This window comes from Polyodon spathula, chromosome 7 (genome assembly GCF_017654505.1).
Source record: "Polyodon spathula isolate WHYD16114869_AA chromosome 7, ASM1765450v1, whole genome shotgun sequence".
Classification (NCBI taxonomy): domain Eukaryota; kingdom Metazoa; phylum Chordata; class Actinopteri; order Acipenseriformes; family Polyodontidae; genus Polyodon; species Polyodon spathula.
The window spans coordinates 9,322,867-9,336,697 of NC_054540.1; the positions used below are offsets into that span (position 1 = coordinate 9,322,867).

The 13,831-nt window shown below is 35.7% G+C and overlaps 1 protein-coding gene across 1 annotated transcript; it reads left to right on the plus strand.

Annotated features, from left to right (window-relative positions):
- Positions 1 to 345: 345 nt before the first annotated feature.
- Positions 346 to 1,412, plus strand: LOC121319054 (homeobox protein DBX2-like). The gene is made up of 2 exons (XM_041256277.1): positions 346 to 500; positions 1,061 to 1,412. Exons 1-2 carry the CDS (start codon positions 381 to 383, stop codon positions 1,292 to 1,294), a joined length of 354 nt encoding a protein of 117 aa, XP_041112211.1. The 5' UTR covers positions 346 to 380; the 3' UTR covers positions 1,295 to 1,412.
- The last annotated feature ends 12,419 nt before the right edge of the window (positions 1,413 to 13,831 follow it).

Consider the following 13,831-nt stretch of genomic DNA (forward strand, 5'->3'; position numbering starts at 1 on the left):
GCTCCTTCCAGGTGGTCTGCATACCAGCAAAATACAGATTTGTCCTCCAGATTAATTAGGCATACATCATTGTGAATTGGAATTTGTTTATATAATATGCACTTCAAACACTTCAAAATAAATTTGTGTTTTTATTTTAAAACACTAAAAAACATAATTGCATGAACCATCTAAAAGCACAATTTTGAGATTTAAAATATATAAGCATTACAATAGGACTATGACTACTGCTACTAATAATAATAATAATAACAACAACAATAATAATTGATCAAAAATACCAGTTTAAGAAACATATATTTATACATTTCTATTTGTTTTTGGATGGATTCCTAATAGGATAACATCAATAATATGAATTGGGTAACCTCAACGATGCAATGGGGAATAAGCGTGCCGAAGCAAGAAACGATTGCATGCAATTACTTGTGGGTGCTCAATACATCAGCAAAACGGATAGAAACAAGCTTGCAGAACACCTTGGACTGAAGGAGTCACAGGTACCGGACATTGTTTTATGTATTTATATAAATAGATTTATAGAAGTATACACCATGAAAATGGGTTGTCTATGACCTTCCTCCTAAGTGAAATAAACAGAAACAACAATAGGGAGTCACAGAGAGTAAGATATTAAACAGGTAAGCAATTCAATATTAGATAAAAAAATGATATTGTTAAGGTGGTATATAGGGACAACATCCCATGTGTAACAGAAAGACTGGGTGTCTTAACCAGTATGCAAAAGAGCTTGGACAGAGCGCATTCTAGAGCTTTGATCCTCGTCTCACCGACAGGAGTTAGAATCCTATTCTGTAAGATTTTGGCACCAATGTACCCATTCAGAGGCTGGGCTGGAACAGCAACCATGCACACAGCAAGCCAGGGTCTTATCCTCTATGCTAAACAGTAGCCTACAGACTTGGTTACAAAGTTTTTAACCTCATCTCACCAAACAAGGTCAGAAGTCTGCATCACACAACTCTTGCCATTACACTAACTCTGCATTTGAAATGCAGTATGCATTTTGTGCTGGTGTCATCCACGACTCTTTCAACAGGTGAAGATCTGGTTCCAGAACCGAAGGATGAAGAGGAGAAACTCTAAAGAGAAAGAGACCTTCTGCCATAAATCTTGTGAAGAAGAAGATGATAATTCGCTGGAGAGTGAATTACTCAATGAATACACTATTTGTGCAGCAGCAGCCGCGGAAGTTGGATTCACAAATCACAGTCCATTGCACCAAAGGGAACTCGTTTGCATTCCAGCAAAGGAACAGTGCGGTAATTCATAATGACGTTAGCTTCTTTTTTATTCTTTGAAATGTAAAGCTTTGCGTATAGTTCTTTACTGACCTCTGCTGGCACAGACCTGAAAAAAAAAAAAAAAAAAAAAAAACTATTGTAAAGGTTTTTGTTGTGAGCATGGCCCTGAGACCACAGTGTGTGTGTGTGTCTATATATATATATATATATATATATATATATATATATATATATATATATATATATATTATTTATATATATATAAACACAATTGTGCACGAACTTGTAGGTAAGTCATTGTGCAATAAAAAAATAAAGCAATAACAATATAATAAGAGGTGTCAGTTCTGTTCAATTTTACATACATTTCAACAAATCAGTTAATTACATTTGATTTTCATGGGCCCTTTCTTTTTGTTTAACTGTTCTAGCTTACAAGTTACCAGATGTTGGTTGTATATAGTACCATATTTATAAACAGATATAAAAATATATTAATATCAAACCTGTACAGTAACATCTTTTGAAAGTTTTTTTCTGAAACTTGGAGTTAAATTCCCAAGAAGAGGAGATTTGCTGTTTGCTGTTTTAATCGGTTACTTACTATATATTAACATTTATATTAACATTTGTTTATATGTTAGCTGGCGAGTTGTTAACAGTTAATAAAGTCCAATTAGTTCTTCAAAGAAACCCCATGACTGAATTTTTTTTTATTTTCAGGTCAGTCACACAAACAGAAACAGTGTGTTTTTCACTGCATGCTTCTTTAACGTGCATCCCATTTTCTGAGACCCGCCACTGATTAAATCAATAAAATAGACCCTCTGAAGCACTCTGTTTCTCACTTCTATAACATTAACATTACATTTTCTCCTTTCAATTAAAAACTGGAGTATGTCTTTGAAAATATTCCCCAATATTAGTGCCATTATTGTTAGTTCCACCGTGTGTGTGTGTGTGTGTGTGTGTGTGTGTGTGTGTATATGGTATATATATATATATATAGATATATATATCTATATATATAGTATTGCTTTTAATCTATCTGTAAATAACTTGAAAATTGGACGTACATTATTATCTGTATTAAGTAAACAATAAATTTATAAATACAACGATCTTAGTGTCCTTCATTGCACCACAAACAAATGAATAAATAAATAAACATGCATATGTACATTTAGTGCTTTTCCAGATATAAAGTGTGTAAAACTATAGTGTGACACAGGGACGACACAGTGCCTACATATGCCCTGAGATTCTGATAGCCTGATACATTTTTACTAAAGTTTCATCCTATTTGGAAGAGGTTCGCTAGATATATGCCAACGTTTATTTTTGGCATACAGGCAGACAGACAGCCTCCAATAAAACCAGATTATCGTACACATAATAATTAATCTGAAAGTATTAAAGTATGTCCTTAGCAGGTTTCATCCCAACTGGGGTAGTGGTTTTCTAGATATAGGATTTGTGACACACATGTGCGCATCAGCTCCCTCCATGATAACCTTGTCACTGTGGATAGAAAGTGTGTAGGTTGGCTGTCGGTTTGAAGGTGTTAATAAAACTACATGCTCAATACAAATTAAAAGCAATATTGCATTGTGGTTGAAATTAAACTCTGCTAGGACGTTAGCCGCCTGGCTCACCTCTGTTTGAACTACTGTCCTCTGCTCCTAGGCACTAGCCAGGTAGCTTCTGTGATGTGTCTACACAAGGCAGGATGCACAACAGATTTTGATTCATTTCAAATATACACCCTTGGAGAATGGTGTGTGTGTGTGTGTGTGTGTGTGTATATATATATATATATATATATATATATATATATATATATACACATTGTGTCCAAGTTCATCATGGGCTAGTTTTAGAACAGGCATACCAACCAATGTTCAGCACGAAACAACTGTACCACAAAATCCTGCCAAAGCCATTTGCAAACCTAAAATGGTCATTTTCAAACTTTAAAAGTAATGTAGCTATGGCCAGTAGCATCATAGTTTTCATTTGAGCAATCACATTTTAGATTTCTGAATGACAGAAGTGAGTTCAGCAATTGCATCAGCTGTACATAGCCATGGTATTTCCAGAATTAGTGCAGCACTATCCTGTCCTGGTAACTAATCTGATTGTGGCATTTTGTGGAGTGTTATTCAAAATATGCACAAAAAAGCATCAGTCATCTTTATTGCAGCTGTTTGTTGTGCTATTAGGTGCTTTTTAAAATGACCAGTGATAATGCTGTGTAACTTTAATATTGTTGAGTACTTTTAAACAAATGCAAACAGATTTGAATGAAATACATTTCTTTTTTTTAAATTGGAAAATGCTAGCTTGCAATCACATACTACATTTCTTGTTAAACAATATGACATCTTTATTGTGTTATTATCTTGATTTACCAGAGGCATTTATAAACCTTGAAAAAATACCTTAAAACAAATGACCAAATCTACGAAACCTTAAACCACCAGTGGTAAATTAGGTCCTGACTTCAAATGTGGTCTCACTTCACAATCCTAGCACCCATGTTCAGGAACAATTCTGCACTTGATAATTTTCAGGTAGTTTTGAACTTTATTGGAATCACTCTGGAAGCAATGAAGCAATTCATAGTCTCTCACATGCCTTGCTTCATTGCTGGCAGATGAAGATAAACTTGCTTCAGCAGGAAACAGTGCATGTAAGGAATTGCTGATTATTCTCAGCAACTGCATCTGAAAGACAAAGAACACATTGTAAGACTGAAAAAGGAAAAATACGATAAAGCCAAAACAGTTGCATACAGTACTGTTGTGTGAAATTTAATTACTTTAAATTTAAAAGGAAGTTGATGTGGAAGTAAAAAAGACAATTACTTCACAGAGTAATTTTAAAAGGTCCTTTATTATTTCACACACACACACACGCAGTTACATACACAGATGCTATACTGCGAATAACGATATCCCTAACGGGACACAACCCAACAAAGTTACATACAAAGATTATATTAATCACAGATCAATACGATCCATGAGACGCAACTGAACTAATTCTTACCCTTCAAAGCTGGATCGGGTCACGCTGAGCTGGAATAACTACACCAAAACCCGAACCCAAGATAACTTCACCTGCAATGGTAATACAAAGTGTTCATTCGCCAACGTCACTGGGACACTGTGGTGCTGTAAAAATTGCAATGTCGACAATCGCCCGGCGTGTGTGGTGACGGCAGGTACCTGTGTGAATGTATCAAGTCACGTTTCCCTCTGTGTGGCAAATCGTACCTCACTTACATGCTTACAAAACATTACTGATCAAATATGTCCTAATAAGACGATATGGATAATGAACGCTACCAAGATAACTAATCGCACCACATATTTGTATGACATCTGGGTTATGCCTGATCGACCAAAGAATATGAATGCTCATGTAATACCCCTCATACATACATGTACTCGTATGGCACATCCTCTAGTCTCAACTCATGTGCACTTTACGATTAAGTTTCCTTCACTTCCTGAATGTACCTGGCGTACTAAACGTGCCTGGTATGATACCCTACTGGGGGGAACAGGGACTGGACTAGGACTCATGAACACAATTGACGGACAAGTAACGGCACATAAATTGCAAAATGTGGGCTATAATACTCGGATGGCCCTGGATAAAATTGTACAGTGGATGCCCGACGGTGCGCTCATGCATGTGTATCAAGCGTACTGGGACCGAGTAGCATCCGAGCTGGTCATGGACATAACTAACGTAACTCTACAACAGTGGCAGAACATTACCAAGTGGATGAACTGGACAGAATGTACATTACAAATGTTATATGCATCTCATCAACGTACCAAAGTACAATCATTGATTCTACGACAAAGTAATCATGAATATAAAAAATTTTGGAATATTTCAGAGTTATGGGTGAATGTGGTAAAAGAGTCTACTATGTGTAACAAAACTATGTGTATAGGGAGATATGTTACGCATAATGTAACGAGAGTGACGCCTGTATGTAAGTACTATGTGCATCCTATAATTGCTGGGGGAGCTCACTGGTATCTTCAGGTTACAGGCATGTGGTTGGATACACATACTAATCAGACATATGATTTACTAGATTGTGACAAGACAGACCAAGGCATGGTTTGCTTATTAAGGACAGGATATACTAACCCGTGTTTTACAGACGGACAGGGGTTGTGTGAATGGAGACGTGAGCCGTTGAGGGAAATTTTGCACGAAGTTGGCCCTCATAAATTATGTGTAAGTACGGTGCATGCCCATCCACAACTTACTTATGTGCCTTATTCTGGGTGTTTATCAGACATATATCTTTGGCATTGGGGAAATGATACTTATTTGTTAACCAATCATTCTCAGCAAGAGCTTCTCACCAGGATCCAGTGGGAAGTTCTGCATTCAGGAATTCACATTTCCCTGCAAAAACATCAAGTATTGCTGAATCGATCGTCTGAATTAGTTGACTTAGCAAAACAACATCAACACAATGCTACTGTATTAAAAATTAGAACGATAATGGCACAAAATACCATCTTAGGGTTAGGGAAAGTTATTGAACGTAATGCACAAGATGCATGGTGGTCCATATTTGAGGGATGGTCACCAAAGGCTAAAGGAACATTAACTATATTAATCCATCCCATCTTAATATTATTGGGAATTGTATTTCTTCTGTGTGTATGGCAAATATGTTTATGTATCTATCTTCGTAGAATTACACAGCGAACAATGTATTTGGCAGTGCACAGATGAATCTCGACCGAAGGACCGAATGTAATAAAAAAAAAAGTGTGTTCTAGAAAGTTCTAGAAATGCGTTCGAGTTCATCTTTGCCCTTGCCCTATAATAACCCCGTATCTTATATAACTTGTTTTTGTCACGTTTATATAACTTGTTTTTGTTAGAATGTTCTAGGGAAAGGAATGGTTTATTCAGAGGGCCGAGCCTTGAGGGAGTGATCTGGCCAATTACTCTCTCGCATGCAAAAGCCTAACTTGGTAAGTTATAAAGGACGGGGTTCTCCTCTGCTCTGATGAGAGTTAGCCGTGAGGATTAGCGCGCAGTCCTGCTCGGTAATTTCTTGGAGACAGCTGCTTTCTCTTACCAGGGTCGAAGGACTCTCCCGATCCGCTTGGAAGGGTAAGAATTAGTTCAGTTGCGTCTCATGGATTGTATTGATCTGTGATTAAAATAATCTTTGTATGTAACTTTGTTGGGTTGTGTCCCGTTAGGGATAGCGTTATTCGCAGTATAGCATCTGTGTATGTAACTGTGTGTGTGTGTGTGTGTGAAATAATAAAGGACCTTTTAAAATTACTCTGTGAAGTAATTGTCTTATTTACTTCCACATCAACTTCCTTTTAAATTTAAAGTAATTAAATTTCACACAACAAGTACACATTCCAAGCTCCAAAGAGTAATTTGCATGTTTTTTCATTGATACTGAGCTCACTGGTTCTCATTAAGCATCAGTCCCTCTGCCAAGGGGAGTCAAAACTATGTTTACACATTACACACAAAAAAAAACAAAGCTTTTCCAAATAACTTGCAGAGCTTTGTTTTTAGTGGAATTCATTAGTTGGCATTCCATTTATGTTGCTTCTCACTGGATGTGCCTTCGGTTTTGGTACAAACTAATGTTCCAGTTTTACCTCCAGTGACCTGAATACCCAGACCTCGAGGCCCGCAGACGGTAATATGTGGAGCAGAAAGTTATGTCTTTCCTGTTTCCTGTTTCCTGTTAAGACTATTGAAAATGTCACCATTCAACAAATGTATAAGACGCATATGACTAGACCTGTCAGTCAACAGTCAATAATCATTTAAAACTCTTATTCTAAATAAGATTTTCTTGTCTATATTTAATTTAGTTGGTCTATAAATACATTAAATAACATAACACATTTCAAAGTACAGTGTAACCACAGTATCACTGATATACCTGTAATGTTAAGTGTATCTAATAGGAATTATACAAAATAAAGAGATTTTTGATTGACTATCAAGTATAGTAGTATTTCTGTAAGACTGGCATTAATATAAGAACTTGACATTAATAAGGAATGAAATTCATGCAAAGAGCATTTTTTGTAAAGAATATTTTAGGGAACAATTTATAGCAACTGGAAAATCATTTTGAATAATTGAAGATAAAGATGAACATGAAACAACAATAATTTCATAATAATGTGTTCATAGTAAACAATGGTGTTGTTAAAATAATGTCATTGCCTTTACCAAACTATCAGAATAATAAAAGCAGGAATTCTGCACTGTTGTACATGTTGTTTATGTAAATATTAATCGTATAGACTGTATTGCCCTTTCACTCTTGACTACTGTAGAGGCTGTATGAGTAAGTTAAATTATATCTAATAAAATCAATCTTTTCTATTATCAAGAAATTCCTTCTGCTAGTTTATAGAAGCTATAAACCCATGTCTCCTGATAATGATAGAGATGTGTTTGAGTCAAGGTTAGGGAGGTAAATTAGAGATGTGTTTGAGTCAAGGTTAGGGAGGTAGAACAGAGATGTGTTTGAGTCAATGTTAGGGAGGTAGATTAGCGATGTGTTTGAGTCAAAGTTAGGGAGGCAGATTAGAGATGTGTTTGAGTCAATGTTAGGGAGGTAGAACCTTATGGCTATTTTATGATTTTCTTAGAATGGGGGGTATTCTCAGCCAGATCACCTGACATCCCACTTTGTATTGCTTGATATAAATCAGTGGTAGACTGTACTAGTTTGTGCACTTCTCTTTACTTTTTTTTTTTTGTTGCTAATTTGATTGTTTGGGAGTACTTCCAGAAACCAAAAAAAAAAAAAAAGTATCATAGTCCAGATTTTCTAAATATTCTTTATTAGTTTCAGTATGTTTTCATAAATACATGCAGACATTATGGACTATTAAAAAAAAAATTACCCCCAGTACTAAGTTTATACCAGTTGTTTGTTTTTCTAAGTCAAACTATTTATGTTAAAAAGCTTTGTTTAAATAACTTAGGAGGTTACACATTACCACAGACTGCCTTGGAACTGAAGTGCAATCCCGCAACATGTTCAGTATGCAGGATTGCCAATTCTTTGCACACAGAAGTATTGAGACACTTTATAAACACTTTATGCCAGACACTTTATAAATAACACAATATTTGATATATTGATGGAATGTGCAGGTCTCCCCATAACAGAACACAAACACCAAAGGGTTAAAAAAAAAAAAAAAAAAAAAAAAAGAGCGAGGACTTGACCACTTGCTGCCAGCAGATGATGCTGAAGAACAGAGATGAAAACAAAAGCAAATCAAGTCAGTAATTGAAGCATGGAGTCTCTTTGGATGTCTATTTGATGAGGAGCACTTTGACAATGATTGACATTTAAGTCAACCACGCATAAAATATCAGGCAAATAATATATTCCAAGGGAATCAGATTATTGTACTTACGATATGGAAAGAAAATATTGTATATTGTACGAAAGCAAAATGACCAAGCAGTGCCTGTTTCAAGATAGTTAATAGCCAGTATAGTATACTTTAAAAGGTCAGCGAGCTAGTCAGTTTAAAGTTGATACAGATACAGGCTCTATTTTATGACTGTTTTACAACAGTGGAGAAGGTGGCAAAATCCATTGGTGAATGTATCACTCTGTATGATTTGTACATCATAAAAACATGGACACCCTGATGTTTCCATTGGTGTTGTAGGCAATGGTGTTTTGTCTTTATTGATGGCTATTAGCAGAAGTATACAGTGGATACCATTTTGTTCTGCCTTGTTATAGTTCAGCTACATACAGAATACAAGTAGATTTCTACAAGGAACCAATCATTTTACTTCACTGTTTGTAATCAGAGGCCATCTTGTTATAAAGTGTTTTAAATTGAAAGGAATGCTGTTGTTATAGTATCCAGTAAAGCTACACATTCTCACATATCCATTTTACATAAACTTGTTAACCTCACATTACAATGATAGAAGCCACATTGCTGAAAAATATAACAACGGGAAAAGTTAAACTGGAATAAACTGGTCCATGAAATCTAGTTTTTCATAAATTGTTAATATAGCCTTATATTTCCATCCGTACAATTGTCAGAAACATCTCTCACGATATCAATGTTTATTTTGGACAACTTTCTGTTTGTCATTCATTCTCTTTTTGAAATTGATTTCAATAGGCATCTCTCAAGCCAAGAAGTGTTCCTCGCCATTCTTCCCATTAGATTTATATCTTTATATACTACACTTCCACTGTAGTTTATTTTTAGCTAACGCCTCCTCTTACTGTAAGTGCTTGTTTCTCTGTCCGTCTCAGTTATTTCTGTATTGCATATCACCCAGAGTTGGAGCTTGGAAGACCTTGTCAGAGATTGTGTCACCTAACAAGCAACTTAAAAGCTGCATTTAAAAAATGTGATTAACTATTCAACAGCTTAATAAAGCTAGAAAACATAGTTTTTCTTGAATAACCAGCTAAAAGGATTGTGTTGCAAAGATACAAGGGCATAGGTAGGATGCTGATTCACAATTCTCAGACCCATAGTATTTATTATCCTATTATGTGTGTTATTAATCATCATTTATTACTGTTTCAACACATGGTAGAACGTAAAGACATACACATGGGGCTAAAGGAGGCTGGATGGTTGAACATGTGTTTTTTTTCCTTTTAATGCTGGATTCCAAGGGGAATTTATTCCAACCTTGCATTTTGTGCAGCTTCAATATCAGTATGGAATCAATGTAGGGTTTGCGGTAAACTGAAAATGTATTCCTCAGGCAATGGTTTAAATTCCCCATTTGTCTGACCAGGACTCTAAGTCATGACATTGGCAGAGTGAGTGAGTAATATTGTTTAGATTACATTCAGAATCACATTACATGTGTTGCCTGGTGTGCATTCAAGTTATTTTATTTTCCTCATGGCACTTAAAAATAATATAATATAATGACATTTTCTAAGTCCCTATCCAGATGAAGCACTATTAATAATGTATTGACTGTCAGAGAAGCTTCCAGAATGTGACACAATGCATTGCCAGGGAATTATATTTTGTATTTCATTTTTATTTAATCTTGGTATTTTCTTTATTGTAATGTGTGTTTTGAACTATAAACACCACAAATCTAGGTTCTGAACAGTGAGATTTAGAAACAATACTTCAGTGTAACAGTCTATCATGGGCTTTTTTTTTTGGATATGTTCTTTTCATTCTAAACAAACTGCACCCTTGCCTTGAACAGCAAGTGTTGCCTCATTAGATTGACATCTATGAGAAATTTGTTTCGTTTCAGGCTATTTATGAGTATGACCTAGTCACAAAATAGTCTGGAAAACACATTTGAAATGTTTACAGGGCAACAAAGGCTCTAATCAATTTAAGATGACACTAGAATTATGGTGGTGGGTCTTGTTAGGTTAGCCACACAATTGACTCTATTCATCTTATTGTACACCTGTCTTGATGAAATGGCACAAAGACCAAAAGCATTTGAAGTTTAACGTTTTTAATGAGTGTGGCTGCACTGCAGAAAAGCTGTGTTTTTTTTTTTTTTTTGTTTATTTTTCGTTTTGTGTTTGTTTTCTGTAAATAGTATCATGTAAATATTGTTCTAAATAATTATAAGACCACAATCAATTGATTAAGATGGCCCATGCTACCCGGACAACAAATATATAAAAAAAAAAAAAATCTGAATTTGTCAATCACTGTGTGTGTAACTGGGATCGGAACCCCAGAGGAAAGAAACTAAACACTCGGTCCACCGTGTGTGTAACAGGAGTAGTTTAATTTGTGTTGGAACAATGGTTCTTTTCGGATTGAGATCCCACAAGTATAGATGTGTAAATGGGGCCTCCTTTATATCAAAGTAGCGCTAGCCGCATATTGTATGTCTGCCATGAACAACCATTGCTGGTAGTGTCACGTGAGTCTATATTTGTGTAAATAAATCATGCGTGTCAACATCACTTCCTGTGTATCTCCTGTCTCATCCCACAAAGAGCAGAAAGAAGAACTAATGCTCAAAAGAGCTTCACCACTGCTCTCCAAGGAGCGAAACAAAGTGAAAAAGATTCACCCCCCCCCCCCCCCCCCCCCCCCCCCCCCATGTTAACCTTTTCATTCTCTACATTGCTCTTTGGCAATATCATAGCTTAATGATCTTTAAAATAAACGTTATTACAAATTCCATTTATAACTCTCCATCCATTAATTTTGTATGGTCTTTAAAATTATTCAGAATTAATCGTGTTTCTCTTTTACTCAGTCTAAAAAGGTGGCCTGTTGCTAAGGTAACAGCGGCCTGTGTGATTTAGCCATGTTTTATTTTATTTTCCTGAACTATTTATAAAAGCACAAACACTTTGGTTTGAAAATAATATGATAATGTTACCTTTTAATTAATTTCAGTTAACAATGATCACAAAATCAGACTCCTGGCATGCTAGTAACACAATACGATGGTGTCCTCCTCTCCTGTAGTTCCTCCTCAGTGATATGGGAAGAACCTGGTAGAACTAGAATTGTATTCAGCTTGATTAGAGTCAACATCTCAAATACCACTGCGGATAACTTAAAATGTTACTTTAATTCTCGTGAAGACGGTTACCATTTTCAAGAGATCATTGTTTGGTTAAAGAGAATAGAGATTCAGTTTACTGTCTGTGTGCCAAAGACAAATGTCTCTGAGCTACTGTAACTGCTGCCGTACTCTTCCATTTGTTCTACCTATGATTCCAGATGGCCTTCGTGCTCAAGCAGGAGAAAACTGCCAATGTTACAAAAAAAATTGTGACAAGCAATAGTAGGCCATGGATAATAATGGCCATGCAATGGAACAAAGCACCAGCCTGAGTACTCTGCAGTTTATTGGAATTAGCTGCATAAGATTTATGGAAATTACTAGCACAGCAGAGTGTTATTCTGGGACTTTAATATATATTTATTGGACCCATATAAAATGTAATATTCTAAAATAATAATAATAATAATAATAATAATAATAATAATAATAATAATAATAATAATAATAATAAATACATATATAAACTATTGTTCTGGTTACAATAGGAGCTGCTGTTGATTCTATATTTAATTCTGAGAAGATCCTAACAAATCACAAATCATGTATTGAAGAAAACAGCAGTAACTGATGCAAAATCATGACTTTCTGACATGAACCTAGATCTTATCAATTGCGTTTACTTATCCGCAAACTAGAAAAGCACATATACAGGACAACATTGATAAACAGGTACATCGTTTCGAGAAAACAGTTTAATATTGGCCTTTCATATATGTTCGAGTTCAGACTCGTTAAACAACAGATGTGTAAACATATGTCAAGCAAGTGCTGAGAAGCACAGACAGGAAATCCTGCTGGAATGATTGGCATAAGCTTTTGACCATGTGTGGCATTCTGATTTGTTGCCATGCAAGTTGCTGACTTGCTGGTGGTGACAGTGCTTGGGTTGAACATGTTTGCACCTTTCCCCTGCTCAGATATCTTGCTTGTTAAAAATCTTGCTATCCTTTCAGATATGCAAATCATACAAATTTTGTAACCCAAAAAATGTATCCATTTACAAGGAATGATAAACAGCTGGGATAGACATTTTTTTACCTGAATTAATCCTACAATACCTATTACCTATTACTGGGAAACCTTGGTATCCCTGAATAGATAATTACCCACAAAAGTAGCGACACCCCAAATGTTATCCATGTACTACTGTACCTACACAGAATGACAGAGTAGGATATTAGTTCTTCATTTCAACTCAAAAAAATGGTTTCTGCAACAGCAACCGACAAGATATCAAATTGAATGTTGTACCAATAATTTGATTAGGAAAGAAAATACTGCATTGCTTATTGAATTGAAGCATTGTTTGGACATTCATTGACCATTATACCAGGGACGTGGTAACCTCTGCACACTTATGAATGCATTAGCTGCTAAGTTTGCCTACTTGACCTACTTTCTATTAGTTTTACCTTAGAATTCATAATTGAGTGTTCAAAGAGATGGATAAACTTATGATAAAGGTAAAACAAATATATAGCTAGTCCAAAGGTAACCTGACGATTGAGAGAAACAGATGTGCATATTTTTAAATTGAAATCCATTTGCTGCTGAGTTTTATATTACTTTGATTATAATTGTTGTTACACTACAGATATTTAAAAACTATTTCCAGCTCATTTATATTAACCCTTTAAATTAATTTAAATGAACCACTATGATTCCATCTTTCCAGGCTGAGCAGCCATATGAGAGCCACGACATGCAACCCCCCCCCCCCCCCCCCCCCCCCCCCCCCCCCCCCCCCCCCCAGGTGAAACCAGCATAGGCTATATGTTGTATCAGTTCTTGAAGGGTTGAAGGAAATCAAAATGTAATTTATTTTTCACTAGAGTACGCAATGACCCACGGAATAAATAAGTGCCACTGACTACAGGACACTGTTTTACCACTGAAAATAAATAGTGACAAAGGCCGTCATGACCCAGGAGAATATGAAAATGGCAGAGAAAAATTGT